We start from the raw sequence: 16,763 nt of genomic DNA on the forward strand, positions 1-16,763 counted from the left end.
CTGCGGTTACAATTAAGCTTGTTGGTATAAACGTATATTGACCTGCAGACGGGTTTCTATTTCCCAGGTCCGCGCCTTCTGATGGGAAATTTAAAGGTATCCTCCAGGCACATATCTGAAGGACATTCCCCTATCCGCCACTTGGGGACGGTCTTGGCTTCCTGAGAGGGCTTAGGACTAAAAAGTCTCTTAGTGTCACCAAGTATTTCCATCACTAGTGATGATTTCACTTCAGAAATCACCGTTCCATACAAATTATTTCCTAGATTTCCAAAAACACTGAAAATTTCTCCCGAAAAATTCTCTCAGAATAGCTCTACATGGAAAATGGAGTATGCATAGAAGGCAAGACAAATCAAAAAAATATCGTAGAGGAATTCTATCAAATCTTTCCAGTGTAAAATTCCTCATAGAGGGCTCACCCTTGGAAATTTTCCTCCACCTGGAAAATTATTCCCTTGGAAACACACCCTAAGAACAAATTCATCCCCCTGAAAATTGTCTGTATACTTCGAAATTAAAATAATGCGTAAACAACAAGCAGATTTGTTACCTAAACACCTATCTCAGGGACAGGGGGAGGGCTCATGTTATCTCCCAAGGCATAGTTTTGGGACTTGTCAACTATGCTGAATATAATGGCTAATTCAAAAATTTGAAAGGCTAGTTGCCTTTGATCACTTAAAAAAGGTACTAGAACTTATAATAAACATAAAGTCACGAAGAAAGGGAGAAAACAAGGACAATAAACAGATCGTGAAAAAGTTGAAAAATCACACAAATATTTTGGTCAAGCGCTCCGCTTGACCGTTCTCAGTCTTCATATTTTATTAGTTTTATTCTACACTGAGGACGGTCAAGGGAGGTCTTGACCGAAATATTTGCATAATTTTTCAACTTTTTCACTGGCTGTATATTTTCTTCGTTTTTTTCCTTTCTTCGCGATTTCATGTTTTATCATGATTAGCCAGTGTGGTCTCAAAATTTATTTAGAACTCTTAGTTTCCGTTAAAATGAAACCTTTCCTGATGTTCGATACGACCACACACCCCCCAACAAAAAAAACATATCCGTGATCTTTCTTCTGACAAGAAATAAAAAATTCCACACTTTTGAGGATATGTGTTTGAAACCTCTTCAATAAGGTTTTCTTATATGCTGAATCTGGTGGTACGATTTTCATTAAGATTCTTTTTCTCAAGCGTGTAGCCTTTTAATGGTGACACTAAGCTTAATGAATCTTACATATTTAGAATCAGCATAATAAGTAATTTTTTTTATATATTTATGGATATGAAATTCTGTTTTATACAATTTTGGTTACTATTGAGCAGTGTCGCTCCTTGCTTACGGTTCGTTCCAACGAACTGTTTGAAAATCCCCCCAACCAAAAAATCCTCCTGAAAACTCCTGTACACTTCCCAATAACCATTACTATATGTAAGCACTGGTCAAAGTTTGTAACTTGTAGCCCCTCCCATGGGGACTGTGGGGGAGTAAGTCGTCCCCAAAGACATAGTTATAAGGTTTTTCGACTACGTTGAATAAAATGGCAATCTCAGAATTTTGATCCGCTGAATTTGGGAAAATAATCAGCGTGGGAGGGGGCCTAGGTGCCCTCCATTTTTTTGGTCACTTAAAAAGGGCACTAGAACTTTTCATTTCCGTTAGAACGAGCCCTCTCGCAAAATTCTAGGACAACTGGGTAGATACGATCACCCCTGGAAAAAAAAAAAAACAAACAAATAAACACGCATCCGTGATCTGCCTTCAGGCAAAAAATGTAAAATTCCACATTTTTGTAGATAGGAGCTTGAAACTTCTACAGTAGGGTTCTCTGATACGCTGAATCTGATGGTGTGATTTTCGTTAAGATTCTATGCCTTTTAGGAGATGTTTCCCCCTATTTTCCAAAATAACGCAATTTTTTTCAGGCTCGTAACGTTTGATGGGTAAGACTAAACTTGATGAAACTTATATATTTAAAATCAGCATTAAAATGCACTTCTTTACTATTGTCTTCTAAAATGCACTGGTTACTATTGAGCCGGGTCGCTCTTTACTATTGAGCCGAGTTCGTTACCACGAACTGTTTGATTTGTCTGTATTCTAAATTAAGGGCACTGTTTCGAAAACATGAGGAGATCAAGGATTTTCTTCCTCATTTCTCCTAATATGACAACGTGAATAACCTATTTTTAAAAATATAACAGAAGGGCAGGGTCAATTCCATGTTTCATAATCCTGAGTCTTCGATTGCCGTTTTACAGCTAAAACGTCAAGTAAATCAACCAATTGAAAACCCATTTTCCTGGCAAGAGCTTCCGCATATCTTCATTGAATTGGTCAATGAGCTTTCTGCTATTTCCGCAAAAAAAAAACAAAAAAAAAATCAAAAAAATCAAAAGCTTCACAATCTTTACCTATTTACGGTAATAATCTGCAAACTATAATTCTTTCGAAAGGGCCTGTTATCCAGTGTTTTGTCTCGGGGCATTTCAAACAAATAATATAATAGTATTTCTAAAGATAGTCTTAGGTACTCCTTTGACTCATCCTATATCAAATAATAAGCTCTATAAAAATACATTTTGATTGTATTTTTTGGGGCTGTAAACAGTGGCTTCGTTGGGAGCAAAGAGGGCAGCCGCCCCCCATTATTTGGAGAAAAAAAAAATCATATTATAGCCAATACTCTTTGACTTTCCGGATATCAACCCCTCTTCCCCCAATAAAAATGTTGGAATAACTGGCTGTAAAGAATGGTTCTCATAAATAGGCCATATTTTACTGATAAAAGATAAGAGATGGCAAAATATCGAATTTCCTGGCCCTCCATCTAGGGCCATAAAAAATCAGGGGCAGAGGAGGAATATGAGCAGCTGTATTGTCACGAGTAGCTTGATGCTGTTGAGAGATTTGTTATTTCGTAGTAATGCTATTCAGAAAAATTATGATTACTCCAAAAAGAAACGGTCAGCCTGAAACGAGTCTAAATTATAAAATTGTCTCTGCGTATTATGATGGATGATGCTTACACTACTTGGTGTTACATTTTTAAATTTTAAGAGCCAATGACAATTTAAAAGTGATTTTTTATTGTGAGATTTATCATATTTACATCATTTACCGTGATGTGCTGCTACATCGCTGTAAAAGTATTTTGGCTCCTTTTCCATATGTTTTGTTAAAAAAAAAAATTTAAGGTTTGAATTTTCAGTTAACCTACGCTATTTAATTTTTAGTACTTTATCATGCCAGAATATTCCTTTTGCCAAAAAAGAAAATATAGCTACCACCAAACCTGGATACTTTTTTTTCTATTTCTACTTAATATCAATTTCTACTTGTCAGTTTATTCGTTTTGCTCCATTATCGTATTAAGCAGCTTTGCTTCCTTATTAAGGTGTTTAGCTATTAAGACGAATAATTGTGAAATCAGCTTTTCATTTTCAGGGGTCACATCATGACTTCCCACATTCCCCAGGTCATCAGGGAAAGTCTGACAGATCGACGGAGAAGACATCTACTACGAGCCTTGGACCACTCGGAATGGAAACCGTGACAACTCTGTAAGTTACTGTTTTTATCCTTTTTAAAATGATTACGGGCCGTGGCCCCTTATATATTCTATGATTATGTAAAGCATCAGAAATTTCTCAACCAAAAATTTGCACTTTTTATATATTGTCCTCTTAAAAAATTCCACCCTCCAAATTACTACATCTTTCCAAAACAAACTGCTTGTATCATAATATCATACTGTCTTTCTATCACAGAAGTCCGAGAATGATTTTGAAAGAAAAATTCTTGAGAAATTCTACATAAAAAACTACATGACAAAATCAAGAAATGTTTTTATTTGTAAAACCAAAAACTGTTTCTGCGGTATCCTGTAAGAAATTTAGATCCGTAGTTCCGTAGCTATCATCTCCTAACTATTATCAGTAAGAGCATTTGTGCAGAACCATGGAGTCCTTGCAATTCTTTAATTAATTTTCTTTAATCCTTTAATAACCTGTTGTAGCACACTTGATTGGTGCTCTGCTTGGCAATACGGGGCCCAGGGTTCGATCCCCGCCGCAGCAAGGTTGGGCGACAAGCTTGCCACTTGTTCCTGTAAAAACACCCAGCAACTGAAACGTCGATTCGACGCCCTATGCACTAGCAATGGCTCTGGAGGATCCTTATCCTTATATCACCCTAATCCTTTAATTGGTTTTCTGCTAATTTGAAAAATGTTCTTATAATCAAATAGTTCATGGTAACGAACTGTTGTAAGGAGCGACTCGGCTCAATAGTAACCGAAACTCATAAAAAACGGATTTTCAATACCAATAGTTACATCAAAAGAATTGTATTTTTACACTGATTTTAAATATATAAGTTTGATCAAGTTTAGGCTTATTCATCAAAAGTATCAGGCCTGAGAAAATTTAAGTGGGAGTATATTTCCTTGGAGGAATTTTTCGTAAGGGAAGAGAATTTTCATGAAAGGGCTGTAGGATTTCTACCATTATGTAAGAAAAACAATGAAAAAATAAATAAAAAAAATTCAGCTGGGAGTCAGGAGCAGCATTAAAATCTTAAAAGAACAGAAATTATTAAGTGAATGAGGCGGTTCATCTCCTCCAACAATCGAACAAAGATCATTACGCATATGGGAGGGGGGGTCCATCTCTTCCTAAATACCTCGCTCTTTACGCTAAAGTATTTTTAGTAATTTAAACTGTTTATTCTACGGCCTTTGTGGTTCAGAGGTCATTTTTAAAGTATTGGCACAAAATTCAAGGTTTAGTGTAAAGAGTGAAGCATTGACGAGGGGCAAACTCTCTCATATACGCAATAAAAATATATAAATATATAGGTTCGTTATGTAAATTAAATCGTGAGTTAAGTAAATTTGTTACTAATAAAAATTCCGTAAAAAAAATAAAGAGTTCTAGTTGCCCTTTTAAGTTAGCAAAAATTGGAGGGGAAATAGGCCTCCACCCCCATCCCCTTTTTTGCATAAAAATCGTCCGATCAAAACTGTGCGAAAGCCATTCAGACGAAAAAAAGTTAATATGCAAATTTCGTTTTAATTATGTATGTGTGGTGAGCCAAAATCAAAACATGCTTTAATTCAAAAATTTTCAGAAATTAAATAAAAAAAAACAGCTTTTATTTAACTGCAAGTAAGGAGCAACACTAAAACTTAAAACAAACAGAAATTATTCCGTATATGAAAGGGGTTGTCCCCCCTCATCGCCTCACTCTTTACTCTAAGTTTCTTATTGTTTTAAAAACTAGAGTTGTGAGAAAGAGTCAAAATTTAGTGTAAAGAGCGAGGTGTTGAGGAGGGGACAACCCATTTCATTTATGGAATAATTTCTGTTCATTTTAAGTTTTAGTGTCACTCCTTACTAGAAGACTCAGAGAGGCATCTACATTTTTCGTCTTCCTCAGGTTTCTTTCACATTTGGAACCACTTAGAATATGAAAGGTAATCAAAATTTTTAGTGACAAGCTTCAGAAAGAAATATGGCTACATTAAAAGGCTACTTCCTCAAGCATTTATTTTCAAAGCTATTAAAATGTTATTATAAAGCGATGTTTATGGTTCAACAGTCGTCAAATATTTCGTCAAAAGAGATAGTCAATAGTCGTCAAAAGAGATGATGGTGCCAAAGGGTTTGTCTTCAAACTCTCTGAGGGCTGTCATAATCTTTTTTTTTTGTTCTTTTTTTTCTTTTAAGTCTACTGGCCGTAACAGCAGCTACTAATTTACTAAGTAGCAAAAAAACAATCATTTACAACTTGTTAAGCCGCGAATCATGGTATATACAAAAATACTTAAATAAAAACGAAGACATTGGAGTTAAGATGAAATACCATATAAAATAAATATAATAATGGTCATGTATTTGAAATCCTTCTACTTCCTATGGATTTCCGAGGTCAGAACATAATTTGCACTTTACTAAGAAAACTAAATGGTTTCACATTCATCAAACAGTTCTCAATAGTAACCCTGCTCAGTAGTAATCAAAAGTCTAAAAAACGGAATTTTCCTACCAATAGCTACATCAAAAAATTGGATTTTATTGCCAAAAGTTTCATCACGATTAGTCTTACGCATCAAAAGTTACGAGCCTGAGAAAATCTACTTTATTTTAGAAAATAGGGGAAAACGCCTTGATATTTTCCCCTGTTTATAGGGAATGATAAGGGAATAGATTTCAAGGGATGGGCCCAGTTTGTGACCATCATATTTTTCAAATATCACTCCGAAGGCTTGGACTTCTATTATGGGGTTGTTTAATATATTAATATATAAAATATTAATATAGTTTATATATATATATATATATATATATATATATATATATATATATATATATATATATATATAGTTTTTATTATATATAGTTTTATATAATATATATATATATATATATATATATATATATATATATATATATATATATATATATATATATATATATATATATATATATATATATATATATATATATATATATATATATATATATATATATATATATATATATATATATATATATATATATATATATATATATATATATATATATATATATATATATATATATATATATATATATATATATATATATATATATATATATATATATATATATATATATACATAAACTGATTCAGTTTTAAGTTTCCTTAGTTATATCCTATTTTTATTTCATTTCTATTGTAAAAGGAAAGCAGTGTTGTCTCACCGCCTCACTTGGTATCTGTAATTAAAGTTTACGACGTGTTTTCGACGTAATTCTTTAAATTACGTATTCTTTTCTGAGACCTCTTTGCCGTTTTATGACGAACAGATAAATTTCCAAATGGAGATAATTTATTTTACTGTTTATAAATATGCTAGCTTAAATCGTATTATTTTAGTAATACTACAGATGAGGGTCACTGCATGTGTAATCGAATTAACTTGAGATTTGTACCTGTTTTTTTTTTTGCTGTCTAATTATATGAATTTACACCCATTTACAAATTTACTTGATCCGCAATTAAAATGTTTTGTGGATAATGTTTATCCTAAGATTGCGTAATGTTTTAAGAGATAATGAACAATGTAGAACTGGCCTATGCGGGTTACCCAGTAAATTAAGTTAAGGCTCTAAGTTATTCCACAAATTAAACGTTGATTTTTATTATGGGACTTAGTTTCCTGTAGTATACAGTTCTGATTCTGTCACACTATGCACCTTCAAAACTCAATGAACTTCTAAAATGATTATTTTGCTTTCCTTTTAAAAATTGTTTCAGTTGTTTTGTAGTTGATCAGTTTTCACTTTCTTGATTTGTCTACATTTTTTGTTTCGTCACTTCTTTAATTTTCTAGATTTTGTTAAATTTTTAAAATGTTCTCTTTCATTTTTTTTAGAGGATTCCTTGTCAATTGTCGATGAAAAAATATTCCCAGTGTAATTTAATGCTCAATCTTTGACTCCCTCTTTCTCCTCAGTTGTTTTGTTATCTTATTCTATTTTTTTTTGCCGCTTTTAGTCAGTTCGACATTAAGTTAATTTTCTTTTTTTACGATAAAATGTATGCTATAAATATCTTCAAACACAAAGATAATAGATGCCAATAGGGATGAATAAATAGATCCTAATTTCAGTAGGAACTAGAACTACGTTGCCCGGGCAACGTGAAGTGTTGCGGCAACCTTTGTCCGGCTTCACCGACTAAAGTGTTGCGAGAGCAACACTTTGGTTTTGTTTCTTCGGTATCGATCAGTAATCACATGATCAAAGGTTATTACTCAGCGTTGAAAACAACAACAACATAGTATCGAAAAAAGGGACTAAATTGACTTTGCAGCCAGTTGAACTATAAAGCTATCCATAACTTTTCAGGATTAAAATACCATAGGTGACGCTAATTATTACGAAACTACCTACAGTATTTAAGAATTAACGACGCTTCTTGACTACTAAGGTCCCTGCGTCGGCCCTGCAGTGCATTCCTGCAGCGTGATTCGATCTCTGGGTCCCGTATTACCAAGCTAAGGTCAAATCCACTGCGCCACCACAGGACACGAAACTACCTCATTGTTTTAAATTATCGTTTATACCCGTTGCGTAAACATTTAATTTTGTCAGATTTAAAGAGATCGAGTACAATGTGCACCAATTTGCACAAATTTCTAGCCTAAAGTGAAAAGATTCTTACTTACAAGTCCCTCTCCCGTGATAGACATCAAGTTCACCGGAAACAAATAAATGGGTACACCAACTAGCATAGTTTCAAACTCCTCATCTCTGACGTTGACTGTAGCCGAACAGCAGGTTATTACTTAAAAGTCCCCTACAGATCTTACCACTGGAACCAAATAATAGACTGGAACTGGTTTTACCATCAAATACACTGGAAGCAAATAATAGATACACCAACAAGCAAAAGTTGCTAACCCCTCATTGCCGAAGGTGGTTATTACCTAACAGCTGACTGTTGCTTACCTATATGTCTCACAATTTGTATCAGCCTAGATTTCGTTTCAGTGTGTACCTTACTACTGAAGTTGTCAACCCCTTGAAACTTTCAAACTGGTATACTTCATGAAGGAATTTTTTTACCAAAAAATGGATGTCATATACTTTGATCAGCTCATCAAGAGCTATCGATTGCAGTCGAAAAAAATTTCTATCTGTCTTAGTTCAAAAGCTGATTTTTTTGGCCGTAGGCCAACTTTCTAACGTCACCACTTGGAATTGAGCAAAGGATAAGCTCCAATTTCTTTTAGCAATGAGAGAACTTATAAAGTTTATTAGGCACATCTGATACCATTTCTCTACCGCAATCCCAAGTCCGAAAAATCGAATGATAAACTCAGCTGAAATCACGAATAGAAATGGGTAGAAACAATAGATGGCAGCGCCTTCGGACCCGTGGGAAAATGCCACATTTTCACTTCTGTAAATTTTCTATTTATCAATCAAAGAAGATATATTGGCTGTGGGGTCGGGTAACTGCCACATATATTTTCCACTTATAGATTTTAGGCGATTTTCAATTTGAAAGTGGTGCCTGCCTGCTTGCCTGCTAGAACGGAGCTTTCCACTTGGAAGCAGAAACATGGTTTGATGAAACGAAGGCTTGGCTGCACAACTTCAGATACTCCTCTCTGACATAGACTATATAACTCCACTTCACTTCGCACACCATAGGCTCTGGCTTGTGGACAAGCAAAAACCATTCTTTTTGCCCCCAGGTAAGAGTTCTGCTGAGCTTTCCAAAATGTTTTGTCACATTCATCAATCCAGCCTGAGTTCCATACTTTCCGTTAAAACCGCACAAGTTAGACCCTTACCTGTTTCCACGAATAAGCTGAGATCGGTGGCATAGGAAAAAAAAGGACAAACCAAAGTGTTGCTCTCGCAGCACAGTTAAAATGAATGCTCAAGTCAAACTCAAAATTCTTACAATACGAATATGTAATAACGTTGGTTCCATGGAAGGCCGGATATGCGTGTGACTAAAGGTTAATAATCTACTTGTTCCATTTATTCGTTCCATGAACAACGAGTGCAAAATTATATTTTGTGTTCAGAGTTCATAGCCTATTCAAAATTTCTAAAAAACGAATTTCCAAGTTTTATATCGGACTAAAAGTATAGCATAGGCTTAATAGACGACTACAATTACCACTACTACTACTATTAAAAGTCACAGCAGCACCAAGACACCCGACACCAACACAGCTATGCAAGCTTGTCCTCAATCCTAATGTATTCAGAGCTTCCCTCTTTATAACCTCTCAAGAAGTTCCCATTTTCTTTAAATTTTTCTCTATGACGTCCTCCAACCCCAGACAAGGACGACCTGCTTTCCGTTTAGCCTTAGACAGTTGGCCGAAAGGGATTATCTTCAGCAATCTCTCATCCTTCATCCGCAGAACGTGTCCAAACCATCTCGTCTTTCTTTCATTACGGCCCTAGAAAGCAGGATTGAACCACACTTTCCGTACTGCTTACTGTTTCGTACAGCTTATCTGTAGGCAATTTCTTGGGGAGAGGAATTGGAAGAGTGGACGAGTACTAAATGTAAAAAAAAGAAGAAAGAAAGAAAAATACACTTTTTGTGCTCCAAACTTTTTGATGAAAACTGAATTATATCAGGGGGGCTTGGGGGGGGCGCAAAGCGCCCCCACCAACTGGGTGTTTGGGTGGCGTGAAGCGCCACCCCAACAGCTAGTAGGGAATATAAATGACGACCGCGACACTCAAGGAGAAATTACAGACTGGGACACCGGGACACAAATGACGACCGGGACACAGGGAAACAACAACAACAGGGACGCCGGGGGGCACAGGGGGATATATAAATGACGATGGGGACAAAGGGAATGTTCGATTAGCAATCAGCATCAACAAAGCTCGAGGGCAATCATTAGAATAATGAGGTATAGATCTGAATACAGATTGTTTTTCCCATGGACAATTATATGTTGCATGTTCAAGAGTCGGTAAACCTGACAATCTATTTATATGTACAGACAATGGGACAGCCAAGAATGTTGTACATTCGCAAGTTTTACGTAGTTAAAAATATATATATATATATATATCTATCTATATTCACAGGTGGGACACAGGGACGCAACTACAATGGTGCGTAACTAATATGGCGCGTAACGACTTGCGCGCGCGGGGGGGCTTGGGGGGGCGCGAAGCGCCCCCACAAACTAGGTGTTGGGGTGGCGCGAAGCGCCACCCCAACAGCTAGTATATATATATATATATATATATATATATATATATATATATATATATATATATATATATATATATATATACATATATATATATATATTTAACTAGGTAAAACTTGCGAATATACAACATTCTCGGCTGTCCCATTGTCTGTGCATATAAATGGATTGTCAGGTTTACCGACTCTTGAGCATGCAACTTATAATTGTCCATGGGAAAAACAATCTGTATTCTGATCTATACCTCATTATTCTAATGATTGCCCTTGAGCTTTGTTGATGGTGATTGCTAATCGAACATTCCCTTTGTCCCCATCGTCATTTATATATCCCCCTGTGCCCCCGGCGTCCCTGTTGTTGTTGTTTCCCTGTGTCCCGGTCGTCATTTATATTCCCTGTGTCCCGGTGTCGTAAGTCGTTATGCGCCATATTAGTTACGCGCCATTGTAGTTGTGTCCCTGTGTCCCGGTCGTCATTTATATTCCCTGTGTCTCGGTCGTGATTTGTGTCCCGGTGTCCCAGTCTGTAATTTCTCTTTGAGTGTCCCGGTCGTCATTTATATTCCGTGTGTCCTGGTGTCGCGGTCGTCATTATAAAAATTATATTTCCTGTGTCCCGGTCGTTATTTGTGACCTGGTGTCCCAGTCTGTAATATCTCTTTGATTTTCCGGGTCGTCATTTATATTCCCTGTGTCCCGGTCGTCATTTGTATCCCGGTGTCTCGGTCTGTGTATACATTCGTTTTTGAGTTGGTTTATGATGAAATAAATTTTTAGTTTTTTTCCTTTTTTTCTTTTTATTTTTTTTTTGTTTTTACCTTATTTTAGCTTCTTTAGTTTTTTTTTTCTTTTTTCTTTTTAGTTTTTTTGTAGTTTTTACCTTTTTTGTTTTCTTATTTTAATTTTTTTCAGTTTTCTTTTTCTCCTTTATTAAATTTTTTTGTTTTTTTCCTTTTTTCTTTTTAGTTTTGTTTGGTTTTTACCTTTTTTTTTTTTAGCTTTTTTAGTTTTTTTTCTTTTTAGTTTTTTTCTTTTTATCTTTTTTTTAGTTTTTTAGTTTTTCTTCTTTCTTAGTTTTCTTTTGTAGTATTTACCTTTTTTAGTTTTATTTCTTCTTTTGTATCAATGCTAAAGCTAAGGTTCGAACCTGGAACCTCTCTGACCTAGAACCTGGAACATAACGCTTTACCAACTCAGCTACTTCGGCTTAAATACATTTACCTTTTTTAGTTTTTTATTTTTATTTTTTTTAGTTTTCTTTTTCTCCTTTATTTTTGCTAAAGCCAAGGGTCGAACATGGAACCTCTCAGACCTAGAACCTGGAAAATAACGCTTTACCAACTGAGCTACTTCGGCTTGAATACATTCGTTTTTGAATTGGTATATGATGGACTAATTCAGACGTCATATGCGGACAGTGACGTCACTCGACAGACACACAGAATTTTTTTAGTTTTTTTAGTTTGTTTAGTTTTTTTTATTAGTTTCTAGTTTTTTTTATTTTTATTTTGCTAAGGCCAATGTTCAAACCTGGAACCTCTCGGACCTAGAACCTGGAACATAACGCTTTACCAACTGAGCTACTTCGGCTTGAATACATTCGTTTTTGAATTGGTATATGATGAAATAATTCAGACGTCATATGCGGACAGTGACGTCAGTCGACACACAGAAAAATTATTTTTATATATATAGATGTCTCGGTCTCCCGGTCGTTATTTGTGTCCCGATGTCCTGGTCTGCAATTTCGTCAGTCGACAAACATGACGTCAGTCGACTTCACTCGACTTACAGACAAACAGACAACTTATTTATATATATATATATATATATATATATATATATATATATATATATATATATATATATATATATATATATATATATATATATATATATATATATATATATATATATATATATATATATATATATATATATACTAGCTGTTGGGGTGGCACTTCGCGCCACCCCAACACCTAGTTGGTGGGGCCCTTTGCGCCCCCCAAAGCCCACCCGCGCGCGTAAGTCGTTACGCGCCATATTAGTTACGCGCCATTGTAGTTGTGTCCCTGTGTCCCACCTGTGAATAGAGATAGATATAAATATATGTTTTTAACTACGTAAAACATGCGAATATACAACATTCTTCGCTGTCCCATTGTCTGTGCATATAAATAGATTGTCAGGTTTACTGACTCTTGAACATGCAACATATAATTGTCCATGGGAAAAACAATCCGTATTCAGATCTATACCTCATTATTCTAATGATGTGTCCCTGTGTCCCGGTCGTCATTTATATTCCCTGTGTCCCGGTCGTCATTTTTTTATTTAAGAACTAACGACGCTTCTTGACTACTAAGGTCCCTGCGTCGGCCCTGCAGTGCATTCCTGCAGCGTGATTCGATCTCTGGGTCCCGTATTACCAAGCTAAGGTCAAATCCACTGCGCCACCACAGGACCCCGGTCGTCATTTGTGTCCCGGTGTCCCAGTTTGTAATTTCTCTTTGAGTGTCTCGGTCGTCATTTATATTCCCTGTGTCCCGGTCGTCATTTGTGTCCCGGTGTCCCGGTCTGTAATTTCTATTCGAACAATCCCTGTGTCCCGGTCGTCATTTATATATCCCGCCTGTGCCCCCGGCGTCGCCGTTGTAGTTGTGTCCCTGTGTCTCGGTCTTCATTTATATTTTCTGTGTCCCGGTCGTGATTTGTGTCCGGGTGTCCCAGTCTGTAATTTCTCTTTGAGGTTCCCGGTCGTCACTTATATTCCCTCTGTCTCGGTCGTCATTTGTGTCTCGGTCTGTAATTTCTCTTTTATTGTTTTTTCTTTTTAGTTTTTTTTTAGTTTTTTACCTTTGTTCTTTTTTCAGTTTTCTTTTTCTTCTTTATTTTTCAGCGTCACTATGACGAACCTTTGTTTTTTTAACTTAAATCTGGTAGGCATTGTTGACCTTATCCAAGTCAAAGTCCCAAACCCAATCATCATCGCTATCATTTTCAGTTTTGATATGTTTTGAATCTCGCTGTCCAGGTGGATTTTCATCTAACTGCGCGGTATTGCGTTCTTTAGCCGCAAGCCTGTTTTCTTGCTGTTTTTGTGATTCCCCGGCATTCTTTCTTTTCTTACTTTCTCTATCAGCTGCAAGCCTGTTTTCTTGCTGTTCTTGTGATTCCTTGGAACGCTTTCTTTTCTTACTTTCTCTATCAGCAGCAAGTTTTTTGGCATAAACTCTTTGAGCAGCTTCCTCGGCTGTTGCCATTGTAGGTTCTTCAGTCATTTTACAATTAAACATTTTTCTGTGAACAAATGTCTTAAATACCATTAATGACGTCATCGTCAAAGCAAAAATGACGACAACTAATTTCATGACGTCAGTCAACACAGAAACATGACGTCACCTGATCCACAGACAGACAGACAACTTATTTTTATATATATAATAGATATATATAGATATTCACAGGTGGGACACAGGGCAACAACTACAGTGGAGTGGCGCTTCGCGCCACTCCAGCACCTAGTTAGTGGGGGCGCTTCGCCCCCCCCAAGCCCCCCCGCGCGCGTAAGTCGTTACGCGCCACATTAGTTACGCGCCATTGTAATTGTGTCCCTGTGTCCCACCTGTGAATATTGATAGATATATCTATATATATTTTTAACTACGTAAAACTTGCGAATATACAACATTCTTTGCTGTCCCATAGTCTGTCCATATAAATAGATTGTCAGGCTTACCAACTCTTGAACATGCAACATAATAATTGTCTATGGGAAAACAATCCCTATTCAGATTTATACCGCAAATTTCTAACGATTGCCCTTGAGCTTTGTTGATGGTGATTGCTAATCGAACATTTTCTGTGTCCCCGTCGTCATTTATATACCCCCCTGTGCCCCCGGCGTCCCCGTTGTAGTTGTGTCCCTTTGTCCTGGTCGTCATTTATACCCCTGTGTCCCGGTCGTCATTTGTGTCAGGTATTCCAGTCTGTAAATTCTGTTTGAGTGTCCCAGTCGTCATTTATATTCCCTGTACCCCGGTCGTCATTTGTGTCCCGGTGTCCCGGTCTGTAGTGTCATCTTATAATGACGTCATATACAAAGCCTTGTATACTTATAATGACGTCAAATGCAAACCCACAAACAAACAAACATGCATATATACAACTTATTTTTGTATATATAGATATAGTTTCTTTTTTAGTTTTTTTTCTTTTTTAGTTTTTTGTTTTCTTAGTTTTTTTCTTTTTTAGTTTTTTTTTTTTTTAGTTTCTTCTTTTTATTGATTTGTTTTCTTCAGTTTGCCAATGTTCATTCTAACATTGACACTTGGAAAAATCTTTACGTGCCAAGCATGCTAAAGCTCCAACATTTTATAATGAACCTCAATATTTGGGTATCTGTTTTAACGTTTTTGAATTACTTTAATCTATTGTCAAAATATATAGAAATATTTGTGTATTTCCCTTTTTTTTTTTAGTTTTTCTTTGTTTTAGTTTTTTAGCTTTTTTTAGTTTTTTTTCTTTTTAGTTTTTACCTTTTTTATTTTTTTTTTTATTTTTTTTACGTTTTTTCTTTTTAGGTTTTTTATTTTTTTTTTTTTTTTTTTTAGTTTTTTTCAGTTTTTTCTTTTTATTTTATATAGTTTTTTTTACCATTTTTCTTTTTTCTGTTTTCTTTTTCTTCTTTATTTTTCAGCGTCTGGTAGGCATTGATGACCTTATCCAAGTCAAAATCCCAAACCCAATCATCATCGCTATCATTTTCAGTTTTGATACGTTTTGCCTCTCGCTGTCCTGGTGGATTTTCATCTAACTGCGCGGTTTTGTGTTCTTTAGCCGCAAGCCTTTTGGCATTAACCCTTTGAGCAGATTCCTCGGCTGTTTCTTCTGCCATTGTAGGATTTATACTAAAATTTCTCTTTGAATTAACTATTTGAGCAGCTGCCTCGGCTGTTTCTTCTGTCATTTTAAGATCTATACTAAAAATTCCTCTTCACGTGCCAAGCTTGATAAGGCTCAACAATTTATAATAAACCTCAAAATTTTAAGTATCTATTTTAATACTTTAATCTATTGTGAAAATATTTCGAAATATTTATGCAATTCCCAGTTTTTACATTTTAGTTTGTTTTCTTTTTCTTCTTTATTTTTCAGACGTCATATGCAAACCCTCAACACAAAAATACATACAACTTATTTTTATATATCTACTAGCTGTTGGGGTGGCGCTTCGCGCCGCCCCAACACCTAGTTGGTGGGGCGCTTCGCGCCCCCCCCAAGCCCCCCCCGCGCGCGTAAGTCGTTACGCGCCATATTAGTTACTCGCCATTGTAGTTGTGTCCCTGTGTCCCACCTGTGAATATAGATAGATTTATATATGTGTTTCAAACTACGTAAAAATTGCGAATATACAACATTCTTGGCTTTCCCATTGTCTGTCCATATACAAAGCCGTATGTACTAATAATGACGTCATATGCAAACGCTCTTTTTACAAACAAACAAACATGCATACACACAACTCGTTTTTATATAGATAGATAGATAGATAGATACAATACAAATTAACTACGTAAAACTTGTGAATATACAACAGTCTTCGCTGTCCCATTGTCTGTGCGTATAAATAGATTGTCAGGTTTACCGACCCTCAAAGATGCAACATACAATTGTATATTGGTAAAGCAATCTGTATTAAGATCTATACCGCATTTTTCTAGTGATTGCCCTTGAGCTTTGTTGATGGTGGTTGCAAATGCTAATCGAATTGGGAATTGCAATCTTTTAAATTGAAAAAGCAGATCCGTTGGAATCATGGGAATGCGAGGAATAAGAACAGCCTCATCCTCATAAGGCCCTGTCAAGATTGTGGCCTCTATTAGGTTTTCCATTGTTTTTTTTTACGGCAAGTCGCGTGCCATTGCAAAGCTTTGGTGGGTTGATATTTCTTAAAAGTATTATTGTTACGCCTATTTTTAGTTGTAGCACGTGTGGTGGAAACC

At 35.8% G+C, this 16,763-nt stretch overlaps 1 protein-coding gene across 6 annotated transcripts in view; it reads left to right on the plus strand.

The window, feature by feature from the left end:
• LOC136027364 (voltage-gated potassium channel subunit beta-2-like) overlaps positions 1-16,763 on the plus strand; it is a 210,845-nt gene that overhangs the window by 42,630 nt on the left and 151,452 nt on the right. For all 6 annotated transcript variants that reach the window (XM_065704534.1, XM_065704533.1, XM_065704535.1 and 3 more), the window contains exon 3: positions 3,457-3,572. In XM_065704534.1, coding sequence (XP_065560606.1) covers positions 3,457-3,572 — 116 coding nt within the window. The remainder of the gene's footprint in view (positions 1-3,456; positions 3,573-16,763) is intronic.

This window comes from Artemia franciscana, chromosome 5 (assembly GCF_032884065.1).
Source record: "Artemia franciscana chromosome 5, ASM3288406v1, whole genome shotgun sequence".
In the NCBI taxonomy this organism is placed as follows: Eukaryota; Metazoa; Arthropoda; class Branchiopoda; order Anostraca; family Artemiidae; genus Artemia; species Artemia franciscana.